This window comes from Rana temporaria, chromosome 1 (assembly GCF_905171775.1).
Source record: "Rana temporaria chromosome 1, aRanTem1.1, whole genome shotgun sequence".
In the NCBI taxonomy this organism is placed as follows: Eukaryota; Metazoa; Chordata; class Amphibia; order Anura; family Ranidae; genus Rana; species Rana temporaria.
In genome coordinates this window covers 9,707,253-9,726,448 of record NC_053489.1, presented here as the reverse complement: position 1 = coordinate 9,726,448, position 19,196 = coordinate 9,707,253, and the positions used below count along the sequence as shown (strand labels likewise).

At 47.3% G+C, this 19,196-nt stretch overlaps 1 protein-coding gene across 1 annotated transcript in view; it reads right to left on the bottom strand.

Moving 5' to 3' along the window:
* The window catches only part of LOC120924566 (probable carboxypeptidase X1), a 132,271-nt gene extending 114,027 nt beyond the window's left edge, over nucleotides 1-18,244 (bottom strand). Inside the window, exon 1 of the mRNA XM_040335551.1 lies at nucleotides 17,935-18,244. Coding sequence (XP_040191485.1) covers nucleotides 17,935-18,175 — 241 coding nt within the window. The 5' untranslated portion in view covers nucleotides 18,176-18,244. The remainder of the gene's footprint in view (nucleotides 1-17,934) is intronic.
* Between the last annotated feature and the right edge of the window lie 952 nt (nucleotides 18,245-19,196).

Genomic DNA, 19,196 nt, shown 5'->3' with positions numbered 1-19,196 from the left:
TGAATGGTTTAGCGCAATTGATAACGAATAACGATATTTTCAAAATAACGAATATGAAAAACAACGAAGATACGAAAGATGAAAGAAACGAAAACATAGAAACAACGAAAATGCCGAACCCAAAAAAAAAAAAATTACGAAAAACAAAATGAACGAAAATGCAAACTTACTAATATTCGAAGACCGAAAAGAAAACGAAATGCCGAACAAAGACTAAAAAACGAAAATCAAAACTAACGAAAAATAAATTACGAATCTTCGGAAAACGGAAATGAAAACAACGAAAATACGAAATAATGTAAATTAGCTTTCGTTAGTACTGAAATATTTCTGGACATTGACCAATAGCCACTGAGCGCTGTCCCTTTCCTCTGAAGAGGTTTGTTCCTTCCCCCAATGAGCTTCTTTCTCATTACCTCCTGGCTCCTTGTGTCTTTTTCTGTGTTAGACTGCAGTGCATCTCATTTCTAGATTTGTATTTGTAATATCTGACAGATTTGTATTTGTAATATCTGACAGATTTGTATTTGTAATATCTGACAGATTTGTATTTGTAATATCTGACAGATTTGTATTTGTAATATCTGACATATTTTAGTTTTCTTCTACGTCAGACTTCATTCTAGACGGGGTGTGTGTGCTAACTAAGACAGTCAAGTCAATCCCAGTAAAGTACGAATTACAAAATTACGACGAGTAGTGTGTCAAATAAACGTAAAATGTATTCTAACAGAATTACGAATGCAATAAAATCTATAAAAGTACGTTTTTACAACCAAAGGAAATTAGACACGAAAATACGAATGATCATAAAGCAACGAAGATATATTTCTTACGAAAATACGAACGCGGCATGATGGAAAATATAATGTAAATACGAATTGCAAAACAACGAAAATTAAACTAACGTAAAAACAAAGGAACGAATAAAATCATTTTAAAAATACGAACGCGGCAGAATACAAAATATAACGAAAATACGAATCTCGATTCAATGAAAAATAAACTAACAGAAAAAAACGGAAACGGAAAAAAGAGTGTTACGAAAAGTACGAATACGATAACTAACGTCTTACGAAATTACGACTCGTTACGAATCACGATAAACGAACAGAAACGAAACAGAAATAAATGAAAATTTTTGCTGTGCACATGTCTACTTATGACTGTCTTAAAAATACATTCTGTGTTTTTATAGAATAACATAGTGTACATTAATACGGATTTAATAACTATTTACGATTGAATAATAATATTGATAAGATCACTACTATATAATAATAATATGGATAATAATATGAATAATAATTATATTACCAGTAAAACATATGCAAATCAATATTAAATAATATGAAATAATAATATGAAATACATTGGCTAATATGAGATTCTACAACACGTCACCGCTGACATTCGCGGCTCCATAGAGGAGCACGGAGCGCCCGTACAGGTCCGCAAAAAAAAAAAAAAACAGGCAGACCTGAATGGGCCGCCCGTGTGAAAGAGCCCTTAAAAGCCAGTGGCCCGGATTCAGTAACAATTGCGCTTTTTTTACGGAGGCGCAGGGCAACGTTTTTGCCCTGCGCCCTCGCATTTTTTTCACCGCCCTCGATTCACGGAGCAGAAGCTCCGTAAATTGCGTGGGCGCGCCGGCAAAATGCCCGGCGTAAGCGCGCGCAATTCAAATGATCCAGTAGGGGGCGGGAATCATTTAAATTAGGAGCGTTCCCGCGCCGATCGTAGAGCGCATGCTCCGTCGGGAAACTTTCCAGACGTGCATTGCGGCAAATGACGTCGCAAGGACGTCATTTGCTTCAAAGTGAACGTGAATGGCGTCCAGCGCCATTCACGGATCACTTACGCAAAGTACGTAAATTTCAAATTTCGCGACGCGGGAACGACGGGTATACGTAACATTGGCTGCGCCTGCTAATAGCAGGGGCAGCCTTACGCGAAAACCGCCGTACGGAAACGACGTAAACTGCGTACGCAGGGCTCGCGCAACGTTGTGAATCGGCATTAGTATGCAATTTGCATACTATACGCAGAGCACAATGGGAACGCCACCTAGCGGCCATCGCAAGAATGCAGCCTAAGAGATGCGGGCATAAGAGCCTTATGCCGCGCATATCTTAGGCTGCAGTCGGCGTAACGAGGTTCCTGAATCAGGAGCATTCGTTACGCCGGGGCAAGTAAGCAATTGCGCCGTGTAACTTATGGTTACACAGGCGCAATTGCTTCTTGAATCCAGGCCATTGTATGTATGAAACTATGTAACATTTGTTACTTTTATGTTTATAATCCTGTTCTGAGAGCAGATTATAAACAATTTTACTCTCCTCTTCTTTTGTAAACTTTGATCAGACAAGAGATGAAGAGATACAAAGTAACATTGGGGTAGATTCAGGTAGGGGCGCGCACTGATACGGCGGCGCAGCGTATCGTCTTTACGCTACGCCGCCGTAAATTACAGGAGCAAGCGCTGTATTCATGAAGCACTTGCTCCGTAATTTGCGGCGGCGTAGCGTAAAAGAGGCCGGCGTAAGCACGCGTAATTCAATTGATCCGGTAGGGGGCGTGGATCATTTAAATTAGGCGGGTTCCCGCGCCGAACGTACTGCGCATGCGCCGTCCCTAAAATTTCCCGACGTGCATTGCGCTAAATGACGTCGCAAGGACGTCATTGGTTTCGACGTGAACGTAAATGGCGTCCAGCGCCATTCACGGACGACTTACGCAAACAACGTAAAATTTTAAAACCGCGACGCGGGAACGACGTCCATACTTAACATTGGCTGCGCCTCCTAATAGCAGGAGCAGCCTTACGCCGAAAACGAGTTACGCAAACGACGTAAAAAACTACAGCCGGGCGCACGTACGTTTGTGAATCGGCGTAAGTATGTAATTTGCATACTCTACGCTGACAACTACGGAAGCGCCACCTAGCGGCCAGCGTGAGAATGCACCCTAAGATACGACGGCGTAAGAGACTTATGCCAGTCGTATCTTAGGCTAATGTCGGCGTATCTAGCTTTCTGAATACAGAAAATAGATACGCCGGCGCAGATTTGTTATTTACGCGGCGTATCTATGGATACGCCGGCGTAAATCGTTCCTGAATCTACCCCATTGTTTATAAACATTAATCAGACAGGAGATAGAGAGATACAAAGTAATATTGGGGTAGATTCAGATAGATCAGCGGATCTTTAGATCCGCGTAATCTATCTTATTTACGATCCGCCAGCGCAATTTTTTGAGGCAAGTGCTGTATTCAGAAAGCACTTACCTCGAAACTTGCGCCGGCGGATCGTAACTCCCCCGGCGGAATTCAAATTCCGCGGCTAGGAGGAGTGTATTATTTAAATCAGGCGCGTCCCCGCGCCGATTGTACTGCGCCTGCGCCGGCTGCGATTTTTCCAAGTACGCTGGCTCCAAATGACGTCGCTAGAACGTCATTGTTTTCGGCGTGAACGTAAATTACGTCCATCCGTATTCGCGACCGACTTACGCAAACGACGTAAAAATTCAAAACTCGGGGCGGGAACGACGGCCATACTTAACATTGGATACGCCGCATATAGCAGGGGTAAGTATACGCCGGAAAAAGCCGAACGCAAACGACGTAAAAAAAAAAAAAGCGACGGGCGGGCGTTCGTTTCTAAATCGGCGGAAATCGGAATTTGCATATTCGTCGCGTAAAAAAAAACGAAGCGTCACCTAGCGTGCGGCGGGAGATTGCAGCCTAAGATCCGACGGTGTAAGTCACTTACACCTGTCGGATCTAAGGGAGATCTATGCGTAACTGATTCTTATGAATCAGGCGCATAGATACGACCGTCGGATCTCAGAGATACGACGGCGTATCAGGAGATACGCCGTCGTATCTCTTTGTGAATCTCCCCCATTGTTTATAAACATTGGGGTAGATTCAGCAAGCAATTACGCCTGCGTATCCATAGATACGCAGCGTAATTGCTAAGTAGCGCCGGCGTATCAACTTTCTGTATTCAGAAAGCTCGATACGCCGACTGTAGCCTAAGATACAACTGGCATAAGTCTCTTATGCCGTCGTATCTTAGGGTGCATTCTGACGCTGGCCGCTAGGTGGCGCACCCATAGTTTTCAGCGTAGAGTATGCAAATTGCATACTAACGCCGATTCACAAACGCACGGCCGGCGCTCGTTTTTTACGTCGTTTGCGTACGTCGTTTTCGCCGTAAGGCTGCTCCTGCTATTAGGAGGCGCAGCCAATGGTAAGTATGGACGTCGTTCCCGCGTCACGATTTTAAAAATTTGCGTTGTTTGCGTAACTCGTTCGTGAATGGCGCTGGACGCCATTTACGCTCACGTCGAAGCCAATGACGTCCTTGCGACGTCATTTACCGCAATGCACGTCGGGAAATTTTCCCGACGAAGCATGCGCAGTACGTTCGGCGCGGGAACGCGCCTAATTTAAATGATCCACGCCCCCTACGGGATCATTTAAATTACGCGCGCTTACACCGGCCCCTTTTACGAAACGCCGCCGCAAATTACGGAGCAAATGCTTCGTGAATGAAGCGTAGCTCCAGTAATTTACGGAGGCGTAGCGTAAAAACGGTACGCTGCGCCGCCGTATCAGTGCGCGCCCCTACCTGAATCTGGGCCATTGATCAGACGGGAGATAGAGAGATACAAAGTAACAATGGGCCAGATTCACAGAGATCGGCGTATCTCATATGCGCTGCGCCGACGTAACATAGAGAGGCAAGTACAGTATTCACAAAGCACTTGCTCCCTAAGTTACGGCGGCGTAGCGTAAATGGGCCGGCGTAACCCCGCCTAATTCAAAGCAGGCTGGTAGTGGGCGTGTTGTATTAAAATGAATCGTGACCCCATGTAAATGAAGCGCCGAACGAACGGCGCATGCGCGCGTAATGCTCAGAATCACGTCGAATTTACGCCGTAGGATACGACGGCTCAATGGCAACGATGTCAACGTAACCTACGCCCAGCCCCAATTCACGTACGCAAACGACGTAAAATCCGGCGTTTGTTCTGACGTCCATACCTTTGCATTACTTGCGCCTCATATAGCAGGGGTAACTTTACGCCGGACGTACGCCTTACGTAAACGGCGTAGCTTAATGCGACGGGGCGCAAGTACGTTCGTGAATCGGCGTATCTAGGTCGTTTGCATATCCGACGCGTAAATCTACGGAAGCGCCCCTTGCGGCTGGCGTAAATACGCGCCCAAGATACGACGGCGTAGGAGACTTACGTCGGTCGTATCTTGGCAAAATTCAGGCGTATCTGATTTCCAGAATACGCATATAGATACGACGGCGCACATTTGGACTTACGACGGCGTATCTGTGGTCCAGTTCAAAGAACAAAGCCAAAAGGACAAAATGGTAATTTAAACAAGTCAAAGCTTTTCTGAATGTTACTTTTACTTTTACATTAGTGCTTTACGTAAATAAATACATAATAAACCAAAGCGGAACTTTTATATAAAAGTCACATAAACAAATAAATACAATCACTTAAAATGGAACAATACATAAAACATAAATTAGTTTTTCCTCAGTTTAGGCCGATATGTATTCTTCTACATATTTTTGGTAAAAAAAATATACGTATATTGATTGGTTTGCGCAAAAGTTATAGGCCCAGATTCTCGTACAGCGGCGTATCTTTGAGCGGGCGTAATGTATCCTATTTACGTTACGCCTCCGCAACTTAGACGGGCAAGTGCAGTATTCCCAAAGCACTTGCTCCGTAAGTTGCGGCGGCGTAGCGTAAATATGCCGGCGTAAGCCCGCCAAATTCAAATGTGGAAGATGTGGGCGTGTGTTGTGTAAATGTTATGTGACCCCCGCGTAAATGACGCGTTTTACGAACGGCGCATGCGCCGTCCGTGGACATATCCCAATGTACATTGCTCCAAAGTACGCCGCAAGGACGTATTGGTTTCGACGTGAACGTAAATTGCGTCCAGCCCCGTTCACGGACGACTTACGCAAACGGCGTAAAATTTTCAAAATTCGACGCGGGAACGACGTCCATACTTAACATTGGTACGCCTCATATAGCAGGGGTAACTTTACGCTGGGAAAAGCCTAACGTAAATGGCGTATCTGTACTGCGTCGGCCAGGCGTACGTTCGTGAATTCGCGTATCTAGCTGATTTACATATTTCTAGGCGTAAATCAGCGTACACGCCCCTAGCGGCCAGCGTAAATATGCAGTTACGATACGACGGCGTATCGTAACTGCGTAAGAGACGTGATTCTGAGCGTAATGCCCATAATCACGTTGAATTTACGCCGTAGGATACCACGGCTCAATGGCAACGATGTGAACGTAACCCACGCCCAGCCCCATTCATGTACGCAAAGCCTAACGTAAACGGCGTATCTGTACTGCGTTGGCCGGGCGTACGTTCGTGAATTTGCGTATCTAGCTGATTTACATATTTCTAGGCGTAAATCAGCGTACACGCCCCTAGCGGCCAGCGTAAATATGCAGTTAAGATACGACGGCGTAAGAGACTTACGCCGGTCGGATCTAATAGAAATCTATGCGTAACTGATTCTAAGAATCAGGCGCATAGATACGACGGCTCAGACTCAGAGGTACGACGGCGTATCTGGAGATAGGCCGGCGTAACTCGTTTGAGAATCCGGGCCATAGCGTCTACAAAATAGGGGATAGAATTATGGCATTTGTATTATTATTTTTTTTGTTATCGGGACTGCGACATTGCGGCGGGCACATCGGACGCCTTTGACACATTTTTGGCCCCCCAATGGACGGGCCGCTGCTGGTGGCAACCCTAACATTAAGGCGTTAAATCACCAGAATGGACAAGTGTGACCCTAACCTTGGGTCACGTCATGAGTGGCCCCAAATACCGACCCTCTGAAGTTCTCAGGAAGGCTGCGTAACATGGAATCATCTAACAAGAAGTCGCAGTCCCATGCAAGATGAAACTCAGGTGAAAAGTGAATTTAGGAACTCGCGGTGTTTCACGCATCAATTTGTTGCCCTTCATAAAACTGCTGGAATGTCAGGTAGAAGCCTAGACGTCTTATTAATAAAATGCGGTCTGATCCCCGTATTGGGCGCAGCGAGAAGGTAAACTGGCGCCATTCTTAGTGCCGATCTCAGCAGAATCCTTCCCCCCGGGGGGAGAATCCTCATCTGTCTCCTCTGGAATCTTCTATAAACAGGATATCAGGGGAACAGAATGTAGAGCCCGCTCTCCAACATAAACACGGCGTCTGTACGATCGCTCTGTGCCGATGGGGGCGGGGTCACATGACTTCTACGGACATCGGCCCGGATTCAGAGAGCAATTGCGCCTGCGTAACCATAAGTTACGCAGCGCAATTGCTTACTTGCGCCGGCGTAACGAATGCTCCTGATTCAGGAACCTCGTTACGCCGACTGCAGCCTAAGATATGCGCGGCATAAGGCTCTAAGGGCTGCATTCTTGCGATAGCCGCTAGGTGGCGTTCCTGCTGTGCTCAGCGTATAGTATGCAAATTGCATACTAACGCCGATTCACAATGTTACGCGAGCCCTACGTACGCAGTTTACGTCGTTTGCGTACGGCGGTTTTCGCGTAAGGCTGCTCATGCTATTAGCAGGGGCAGCCAATGCTAAGTATACCCGTCGTTCCCGCGTCGCGAAATTTGAACTTTACGTAGATTGCGTAAGTGAATCGTGAATGGCGCTGGACGCCATTCACGTTCACTTTGAAGCAAATGACGTCCTTGCGACGTCATTTGCCGCAATGCACATCGGGAAAGTTTCCCGACGGAGCATGCGCTCTACGATCGGCGCGGGAACGCGCCTAATTTAAATGATTCCCGCCCCCTGCGGGATCATTTAAATTGCGCGCGCTTACGCCGGGGCATTTTGCCGGAGCGCCCACGCAATTTACGGAGCTACTGCTCCGTGAATCGCGGGTAGCGCAGAAAATCCGTAAAAAATGCGCAAATCTACCTGATTCTACCCCAAAGACTCTGTATCATCGAGTGATGCTGGGAACTGCCAACTGTACCCTGGAAACAATGTAACTGCACACAGCCTTTAATGACGGAGGGTCTCAAGCACTTGGCTGCAAAAATGCTTCATTTATATTATTAAACTTTTTTAAACTTTTTAAAACTTTATCATTAAAACCCCTTCAATACCGGGCTTTTATACCCACCTCCATACCGGGCTTTTATACCCACCTCCATACCGGGCTTTTATACCCACCTCCATACCGGGCTTTTATACCCACCTCCATACCGGGCTTTTATACCCACCTCCATACCGGGCTTTTATACCCACCTCCATACCGGGCTTTTATACCCACCTCCATACCGGGCTTTTATACCCACCTCCATACCGGGCTTTTATACCCACCTCCATACCGGGCTTTTATACCCACCTCAATACCCGGGCTTTTATACCCACCTCCATACCGCGCCTATTCTGGCACTTCTCTCCTACATGTACAAATCATCATTCTTTTGCTAGAAAATTACTCAGAACCCCCAAACATTATATATGTTTTTTTTTTTAGCAGACACCCTAGGGAATAAAACGACGGTCATTGCAACGTTTTATCTTGCACGGTATTTGCGCAATCATTTTTCAAACGCCTTTTTTTGGGGAAAAAAATTGTTTCATGAATTAAGAAAATAACAAAACAGTAAAGGTAGCTCAATTTCTTTGTAAAATATGAAAGATGATGTTACACCGAGTAAATAGATACCTAACATGTCACGCTTTAAAATTGCGCACACTCATGGAATGGAGCCAAACTTCGGTACGTAGAAATCTCCATAGGCGACGTTTTGAACATTTTTACAGGTTACCAGTTTAGATTTACAGAGGAGATCTAGTGCTAGAATTGTTGCTGGCACTCTAACGCACGCGGCGATACCTCACATATGTCGTTTAAATGGCGTTTACATATGTCGGCGGGACTTACACGTGCGTCCGCTTCTGCGCGCGAGCTACAGGGGCGTTTTAATTTTTTTTAAATTCTTTTATTTATTTATTTTTACTTATTTATTTATTTTTTTACACTTTTTCTTAAATTTTTTTTTTCTTTCACTTTTATTCCTATTACAAGGAATGTAAACATCCCTTGTAATAGGAATGGTTTGTGACAGGTCCTCTTTATGGAGGAGATGCGGGGGGAGGGGTCAATAAGACCCCACATCTCTCCTCCAGGCTGGAAAGCATGAGATCGGTGAAGAAAATTTCACAGATCTCATGATTAGTGTTGCTTACTAGCCACAATCGTGGCTTTGTTTACTTACGGGTACCCGGGCGTGACGTCATCACATCGCGCCCGGATCCTCCGACGGTCATAGAGATGATTGGTGACCATCTGGTCACGTCATCTCTATGCTTCCTGCCTGCGCCGGATGATTCGTTCTCCGGGCCCCCGATGGCACTGGAGAGCCCGGAGAAGCACCGGATGGCGGCGGGAGGGGGGGATGTCCCCTCCCGCCGCCTAAAAGAACGATCAAGCGGCAGGACGGCGCTATGATCATTCTTATGGTGCGCAGAATCGCCGGCACTAACGAATGATATCTGAATGATGCCTCTAGCTGCACCAATCATTCAGATATCCCCCCCACAAAGCGCAGGACGTCATATGACGTCCACCCAGGATGGGAGATCCCATTTGTGGACGTCAAATGACTATGGGCCGGTATTGAAGTGGTTAAAGCGCCCCGTCCCGACGAGCTAACGTGAGCAGCGCCCGCGTCTAAAAACGGTGTTCAACCCGCACACTTGAGGTATCGCCGCGATCGTTAGAGCGAGAGCAATAATTCTAGCCCTAACTCAAAACAACGCAACCTGTAGAGTTTTTTAAAACGTCGCCTATGGAGATTTTTAGGGGTAAAAGTTTGTCGCCATTCCACGAGCGGGCGCAACTTTTCAAGCGTGACATGTTGGGTATCAATTTACTCGGCGTAACATTATCTTTCACAGTATAAAAAAAAGAAAAATTGGGCTAACTTTACTGTTGTCTTATTTTTTAATTAAGACCGCTGCGCAAATACGGTGTGACAAAAAGTATTGTCAAATCCGCCATTTTATTCTCTAGGGTGTTAGAAAAATATATATATAATGTTTAGGGGAGGGGTTCTAAGTAATATGTTAGCAAAAAAAAAAAGTTTTTAACTTGTAAACACCGTGGTCCGGATTCAGCATTGATTTACGCCGGCGTATCTATAGATACGCCACGTAAATTCAAAGCTGCGCCGGCGTATGTTTTTTCTGTATTCAGAAAGCAAGATACGCCGACATTAGCCTAAGATACGACTGGCATAAGTCTCTTACACCGTCAGATCTTAGGGTGCATATTTTTTAGTTTTCGGCGTAGAATATGCAAATGACCTAGATACGCCGATTCACAAATTTACGTACGCCCGGCGTTTTTTTTTACGTCGTTTACGTTAGGCTTTTTCGGCGTAAGGTTGCTCCTGCTATTATGAGGCGCACGCAATGTTAAGTATGAACGTTGTTCCCGCGTCAAATTTAGAATTTTTTACGTAATTTGCGTAAGACGTTCACGATTAGGGCTGGACGTAATTTACGTTCACGTCGAAACCAATGACGTCCTTGCGGCGTACTTTGGAGCAATGCACACTGGGAAATTCCATTTCGGGAAAAACGTCAATCACGTCTGGTCACCATTAATTAACATAAAACACGCCCCCTCATCCTCATTTGAATTACGCGTGCTTACGCCGGCCCCATTTACGATATGCCGCCGTAACTTAGGAGGCAAGTGCTTTGTGAATACAGCACTTGCCTCTCTAACTTACGGCGGCGTAGCGTAAATACGATACGCTGCACCGCCGTAACAATGCGCGTCTCTAGGAACGTTCTGCTCCTGCAAAGAGTCTCTAGGAATGTTCTCCTCCTGAAATGAGTCTCTAGGAACGTTCTGCTCCTGCAAAGAGTCTCTAGGAATGTTCTCCTCCTGAAATGAGTCTCTGGGAACGTTCTTCTCCTGCAATGAGTCTCTAGGAACGTTCTTCTCCTGCAAAGAGTCTCTAGGAATGTTCTCCTCCTGAAATGAGTCTCTGGGAACGTTCTTCTCCTGCAATGAGTCTCAAGGAACGTTCTTCTCCTGCAAAGAGTCTCTAGGAACGTTCTGCTCCTGCAAAGAGTCTCTAGGAACGTTCTGCTCCTGCAATGAGTCTCTAGGAACGTTCTGCTCCTGAAATGAGTCTCTAGGAACGTTCTCCTCCTGAAATGAGTCTCTGGGAACGTTCTTCTCCTGCAATGAGTCTCTAGGAACGTTCTCCTCCTGAAATGAGTCTCTGGGAACGTTCTTCACCTGCAATGAGTCTCTAGGAACGTTCTCCTCCTGAAATGAGTCTCTGGGAACGTTCTTCTCCTGCAATGAGTCTCTAGGAACATTCTTCTCCTGCAATGAGTCTCTAGGAACGTTCTTCTCCTGCAATGAGTCTCTAGGAACGTTCTTCTCCTGCAAAGAGTCTCTAGGAGCGTTCTTCTCCTGCAAAGAGTCTCTAGGAATGTTCTTCTCCTGCAAAGAGTCTCTAGGAACGTTCTTCTCCTGCAAAGAGTCTCTAGGAACGTTCTTCTCCTGCAAAGAGTCTCTAGGAATGTTCTCCTCCTGCAATGAGTCTCTGGGAACGTTCTTCTCCTGCAATGAGTCTCTGGGAACGTTCTTCTCCTGCAAAGAGTCTCTAGGAATGTTCTGCTCCTGCAAAGAGTCTCTGGGAACGTTCTTCTCCTGCAAAGAGTCTCTAGGAACGTTCTGCTCCTGCAATGAGTCTCTAGGAACGTTCTGCTCCTGCAATGAGTCTCTGGGAACGTTCTGCTCCTGCAATGAGTCTCTAGGAACGTTCTTCTCCTGCAAAGAGTCTCTAGGAACGTTCTTCTCCTGCAAAGAGTATCTAGGAACGTTCTTCTCCTGCAAAGAGTCTCTAGGAATGTTCTCCTCCTGCAATGAGTCTCTGGGAACGTTCTTCTCCTGCAATGAGTCTCTGGGAACGTTCTGCTACTGCAAAGAGTCTCTGGGAAAGTTCTGCTCCTGCAATGAGTCTCTGGGAACGTTCTGCTCCCGCAAAGAGTCTCTAGGAATGTTCTTCTCCTGCAAAGAGTCTCTAGGAACGTTCTTCTCCTGCAAAGAGTCTCTAGGAACATTCTTCTCCTGCAAAGAGTCTCTAGGAACGTTCTTCTCCTGCAAAGAGTCTCTAGGAACGTTCTTCTCCTGCAATGAGTCTCTGGGAACGTTCTTCTTCTGCAATGAGTCTCTGGGAATGTTCTACTCCTGCAAAGAGTCTCTAGGAACGTTCTTCTCCTGCTAAGAGTCTCTAGGAACGTTCTTCTCCTGCAAAGAGTCTCTAGGAACGTTCTTCTCCTGCAAAGAGTCTCTGGGAACGTTCTGCTCCTGCAAAGAGTCTCTAGGAAAGTTCTTCTCCTGCAAAGAGTCTCTAGGAACGTTCTGCTCCTGCAAAGAGTCTCTAGGAATGTTCTGCTCCTGCAAAGAGTCTCTGGGAACGTTCTTCTCCTGCAAAGAGTCTCTGGGAACGTTCTGCTCCTGCAAAGAGTCTCTAGGAAAGTTCTTCTCCTGCAAAGAGTCTCTGGGAACGTTCTTCTCCTGCAAAGAGTCTCTAGGAACGTTCTGCTCCTGCAAAGAGTCTCTAGGAACATTCTGCTCCTGCAATGAGTCTCTAGGAACGTTCTTCTCCTGCAATGAGTCTCTAGGAACGTTCTTCTCCTGCAATGAGTCTCTGGGAACGTTCTGCTCCTTCAAAGAGTCTCTAGGAACGTTCTTCTCCTGCAATGAGTCTCTAGGAACGTTCTTCTCCTGCAATGAGTCTCTAGGAAAGTTCTGCTCCTGCAATGAGTCTCTGGGAACTTTCTGTTCCTGCATACAAACTCTACGAACATTCTGTTCCTGCATGAAGTCTTCCAGGAGATGCTCTTTCTGCATGGTCTAGCTGACAGTCCTATTTTTGCATGCAGACACTATGATGTTCCTGCACAGTTTTCTGCAGATCTTGTGTGCAATCCCCGTCTACACTCTCTTCTACAGGAGTCCACTGTTCCTGCACATAGTCCACCTGCTGACATCCTTGCAAACTTCCTCTAAAAGTGCTCCTTGGAGACTCTGTTTCAGTAAAACATCTGAAGGCTCTATAAGTGCACACAGTCCTTTCATAGACCCTGTTCCTGCACACAGTCCTTCCATAGACCCTGTTCATGCACACAGTCCTTCTATATACCCTGTTCCTGCACACAATCCTTCTATAGACCCTGTTCCTGCACACAATCCTTCTATAGATTCTGTTCCTGCACACATGTCCTTCTATAGATTCTGTTCCTGCACACAGCCCTTCTATAGACTCTGCTCCTGCACACAGTCCTTCTATAGACTCTGCTCCTGCACACAGCCCTTCTATAGACTCTGCTCCTGCACACAGCCCTTCTATGTACCCTGTTCCTGCACACGGCCCTTATATAGACCCTGTTTCTGCACACAGTCATTCTATAGACCCAGTTACTGCACACAGTCCTTCTATAGACCCTGTTTCTGCACACAGTTCTTCTATAGACCCTGTTCCTGCAAACAGTCCTTCTTTGGACCCTGTTACTGCACACAGTCCTTCTATAGACCCTGTTCCTGCACACAGTCCTTCTATAGAACCTGTTCCTGCACACATCCCCCTATAGATCCTGTTCCTGCACACAGTCCTTCTATAGACCCAGTTACAGCACACAGCCATTCTATAGATTCAGTTCTTGCACACAACCCTTCTATAGACCCTGTTCCTGCACACAGTCCTTCTATAGATTCTGTTTCTGCACACAGTCCTTCTTTATACCCTGTTCCTGCACACAGTCCTTCTATATACCCAGTTCCTGCACACAGTCCTTCTATAGACTCTGTTCCTGCACACAGCCCTTCTATAGACCCTGTTCCTGCACACAGCCCTTCTATAGACCCTGTTCCTGCACACAGTCCTTCTATATACCCTGTTCCTGCACACAGTCCTTCTATAGACCCTGTTCCTGCACACAGACCTTCTATAGACCCTGTTCCTGCACACAGCCCTTCTATATACTATGTTCCTGCACACAGTCCTTCTATAGACTCTGTTCCTGCACACAGTCCTTCTATAGACTCTGTTTCTGCACACAGTCCTTCTATATACCCTGTTCCTGCACACGGACCTTCTATAGACCCTGTTCCTGCACACAGCCCTTCTATATAATATGTTCCTGCACACAGTCCTTCTATAGACTCTGTTTCTGCACACAGTCCTTCTATAGACCCTGTTCCTGCACACAGTCCTTCTATAGACTCTGTTTCTGCACACAGTCCTTCTATACACCCAGTTCCTGCACACAGTCCTTCTATAGATTCTGTTCCTGCACACAACCCTTCTATAGACCCTGTTCCTGCACACAGCCCTTCTATAGACTCTGTTCCTGCACACAGTCCTTCTATATACTATGTTCCTGCACACAGTCCTTCTATAGATCATGTTCCTGCACACAGCCCTTCTATAGACCCTGTTCCTGCACACAGTCCTATAGATTCTGTTCCTGCACACAGTCATTCTATAGACCCAGTTCCTGCACACAGTCCTTCTATAGACCCTGTTCCTGCACACAGTCCTTCTATAGACCCTGTTCCTGCACACAGCCCTTCTATAGACCCAGTTCCTGCACACAGTCCTTCTATAGACCCTGTTCCTGCACACAGTCTTTCTATAGATTCTGTTCCTGCACACAGTCCTACTATATACCCTGTTCCTGCACACAGCTCTTCTATAGACCCAGTTCCTGCACACAGCCCTTCTATAGACTCTGTTCCTGCACACCTTTCCCCTATAGACCCTGTTCCTGCACGCAGCCCTTCTATAGACCCTGTTCCAGCACACAGCCCTTCTATAGACTCTGCTCCTGCACACAGCTCTTCTATAGACCCTGTTCCTGCACACAGCCCTTCTATAGACCCTGTTCCTGCACACAGTCCTTCTATAGACCCTGTTCCTGCACACAGTCCTTCTATACACCCAGTTCCTGCACATAGTCCTTCTATAGATTCTGTTCCTGTACACAGTCCTTCTATAGACCCTGTTCCTGCACATAGTCCTTCTTTAGACCCTGTTCCTGCACACAGTCCCCCATGGACCCTGTTCCTGCACACATTCATTCTATAGACCCGGTTTCTGCACACAGTCCTTCTATAGACCCTGTTCCTGTACACAGTCCTTCTATAGACCCTGTTCCTGCACACAGTCCTTCTATAGATTCTGTTCCTGCACACAGTCCTTCTATAGACTCTGTTCCTGCACACAGTCCTTCTATAGATTCTGTTCCTGCACACAGTTCTTCTATAGACCCTGTTCCTGCACACAGTCCTTCTATAGACCCTGTCCCTGCACACAGTCCTTCTATAGATTCTGTTCCTGCACACAGTCCTTCTATAAACCCAGTTCCTGCACACAGTCCTTCTATAGATTCTGTTCCTGCACACAGTCCTTCTATAGACCCTGTTCCTGCACACAGTCCTTCTATAGACTCTGTTCCAGCACACAGTCATTCTATAGACTCTGTTCCTGCACACAGTCCTTCTATAGACTCTGTTCCTGCACACAGTCCTTCTATAGACCCTGTTCCTGTACACAGTCCTTCTATAGACCCAGTTCCTGCACACAGTCCTTCTATAGACGCTGTTCCTGCACACAGTCCTTCTATAGACTCTGTTCCTGCACACAGTCCTTCTATAGACCCTGTTCCTGCACACAGTCCTTCTATAGACTTTGTTCCTGCACACAGTGCCCCCATAGACCCTGTTTCTGCACACCTTTCCCCTATAGACCCAGTTCCTGCACACAGTCATTCTATAGACTCTGTTCCTGCACACAGTCCTTCTATAGACCCTGTTCCTGCACACAGTCTTTCTATAGAATCTGTTCCTGCACACAGTCCTACTATAGATTCTGTTCCTGCACACAGTCCTTCTATAGACCCTGTTCCTGCACACAGTCCTTCTATAGACCCAGTTCCTGCACACAGTCCTTCTATAGACCCTGTTCCTGCACTCAGTCCTTCTACAGACCTGGTCATGCAAACAGTCCTTCTTTGGACCCTGTTCCTGCACACAGTCCTTCTATAGACCCAGTTCCTGCACACAGTCCTTCTATAGACCCTGTTCCTGCAAACAGTCCTTCTATAGACCCAGTTCCTGCACACAATCCTTCTATATACCCTGTTCCTGCACACAGTCCTTCTATAGATTCTGTTCCTGTACACAGTCCTTCTAAAGACCCTGTTCCTGCACATAGTCCTTCTTTAGACCCTGTTCCTGCACATAGTCCTTCTATATACCCTGTTCCTGCACACAGTCCTTCTATAGACCATGTTCCTGCACACAGTGCCCCTATAGACCATGTTTCTGCACACAGTCCTCCTATAGACTCTGTTCCTGCACACAGTCCCCCTATAGACCCTGTCCCTGCACACAGTCCTTCTATAGACCCTGTTCCTGTACACAGTCCTTCTACAGATTCTGTTCCTGCACACAGTCCTTCTATAGACCCAGTTACTGCACACAGTCCTTCTATATATTCTGTTCTTGCACACAGCCCTTCTATAGACCCTGTTGCTGCACACAGTCCTTCTATAGACTCTGTTCCTGCACACAGCCCTTCTATGGACCCAGTTCCTGCACACAGCCCTTCTATAGACCCTGTTCCTGCACACAGTCCTTCTATAGACTCTGTTCCTGCACACAGCCCTTCTATAGACCCTGTTCCTGCACACAGCCCTTCTATAGACCCTGTTCCTGCACACAGCCCTTCTATAGACCCTGTTCCTGCACACAGTCCTTCTATAGACCCTGTTCCTGCACACAGCCCTTCTAAAGATTCTGTTCCTGCACACAGTCCATCTATATACCCTGTTCCTGCACACGGCCCTTCTATAGACCCTGTTCCTGCACACAGTCCTTCTATAGACCCTGTTCCTGCACACAGCCCTTCTATAGATTCTGTTCCTGCACACAGTCCTTCTATATACCCTGTTCCTGCACACGGCCCTTCTATAGACCCTGTTCCTGCACACAGCCCTTCTATAGATTCTGTTCCTGCACACAGTCCTTCTATATACCCTGTTCCTGCACACGGCCCTTCTATAGACCCTGTTCCTGCACACAGTCCTTCTATAGACTCTGTTCCTGCACACAGCCCTTCTATAGACCCTGTTCCTGCACACAGCCCTTCTATAGACCCTGTTCCTGCACACAGCCCTTCTATAGACCCTGTTCCTGCACACAGTCCTTCTATAGACCCTGTTCCTGCACACAGCCCTTCTATAGACCCTGTTCCTGCACACAGTCCTTCTATAGACCCTGTTCCTGCACACAGTCCTTCTAAAGACCGTGTTCCTGCACACAGTCCTTTTATATACCCTGTTCCTGCACACAGTCCTCCTATAGAGCCTGTTCCTGCACACATCCCCCCTATAGACCCTGTTCCTGCACACAGCCCTTCTATAGACCCTGTTCCTGCACACCTTTCCCCTTTAGACCCTGTTCTTGCACACAGTCCTTCTATAGACTCTGCTCCTGCACACAGCCCTTCTATAGACCCTGTTCCTGCACACAGCCCTTCTATAGACCCTGTTCCTGCACACAGCCCTTCTCTATACCCTGTTCCTGCACACAGTCCTTCTATAGACTCTGTTCCTGCACACAGCCCTTCTATAGACCCTGTTCCTGCACACCTTTCCCCCTATAGACCCTGTTCCTGTATGCATTCTCCCCATGCAACCCTTCCCCCCCCCCCCCCCCATTTCAGAGCTGGCAGTCCCCAGGTGACCCCCTAGTGCCAGGATAGGTAGAGAAGCAATTGGCAAGCAGTGAGCAATGATGGTGATCCTCACCTGTCTTCTCTTTGGTCTTCTCCTCCGATATCCGGCGGTCTCGGGTTATCGGATCACCCAGGTCCTCGCTCACATTGCCCGGAGGCCGAGTGGTCCCGTTGGCTCCCGGAGTAGGTCTGGGGCTGCTGGATCTGGTGGGAGTCCTCTTTGTGCTGGTCACAGTGCTGGCGGTGCTGGTGTGGGGGGCCGGGGATGCCAGGCAGAGCCAGGAGGCCAGCAGGAGCAACGGGCACAGGTACATGGCACTGACAGCTCTGCACAGACTTACACAGCACTGAGCAGCCAGTCAGTGTTATGGAGAGAGATTCACTGAGAGCAGCTTTATAGAGTCTCAGTCCCCCCCCCTCCTTCCCTCCCTACCCCCCCCCCTTACTCCCAGCCTCCCCCCCTCCTTCCCTCCACAACCTCCCCCAACCCAACATTCCTCAATGAACCCGCGAGCGGCCACAAAGAGCTGACACTCAGATACCGACCCCTTCTCAGCGCTCCATACGCTGCTATATAATGTCCTGACATGCAGACAGGAAGTGGCTGAAAGGGTCTGGAGTAGAACAGCAGCACCGAGATAAGGAAAAAAGAATGAAAAAAAGACGAAAACTGCATATTCTGATAAAAAAAAAGAACATGGCAACATTGTTGCTATATAGTGATTATATACAGTGCAAAGAACTGTGGCCCGGATTCAGGTAGATTTGCGATTTTTTTACGTAGACGTTTTTGCCCTGCGCCCCCGCAAATTTTCTGCGCTACCCTCGATTCACGGAGCAGCAGCTCCGTAAATTGCGTGGGCGCGCCGGCAAAATTGCCCGGCGTAAGCGCGCGCAATTTAAATGATCATTTAAATTAGGCGCGTTCCCGCGCCGAGCGTAGGGCGCATGCTCCGTCGGGAAACTTTCCCGACGGAGCATTGCGGCAAATGACGTCGCAAGGACGTCATTTGCTTCAAAGTGAACGTGAATGGCGTCCAGCGCCATTCACGATTCACTTACGCAAACGACATAAATTTCAAATTTCGCGACGCGGGAACGACGGGTATACGTAGCATTGGCTGCCCCTGCTTTTAGCATGTGCAGCCTTACGCGAAACCCGACGTACGCAAACTACGTAAACTGCGTACGCAGGGCTCGTGTGAATCAGCGTGAGTATGCAATTTGCATACTATACGCTGACCACAACGGGAACGCCACCTAGCGGCCTGCGTAAGAATGCAGCCTAAGATATGAGGGCATAAGAGCCTTATGCCGCGCATATCTTAGGCTGCA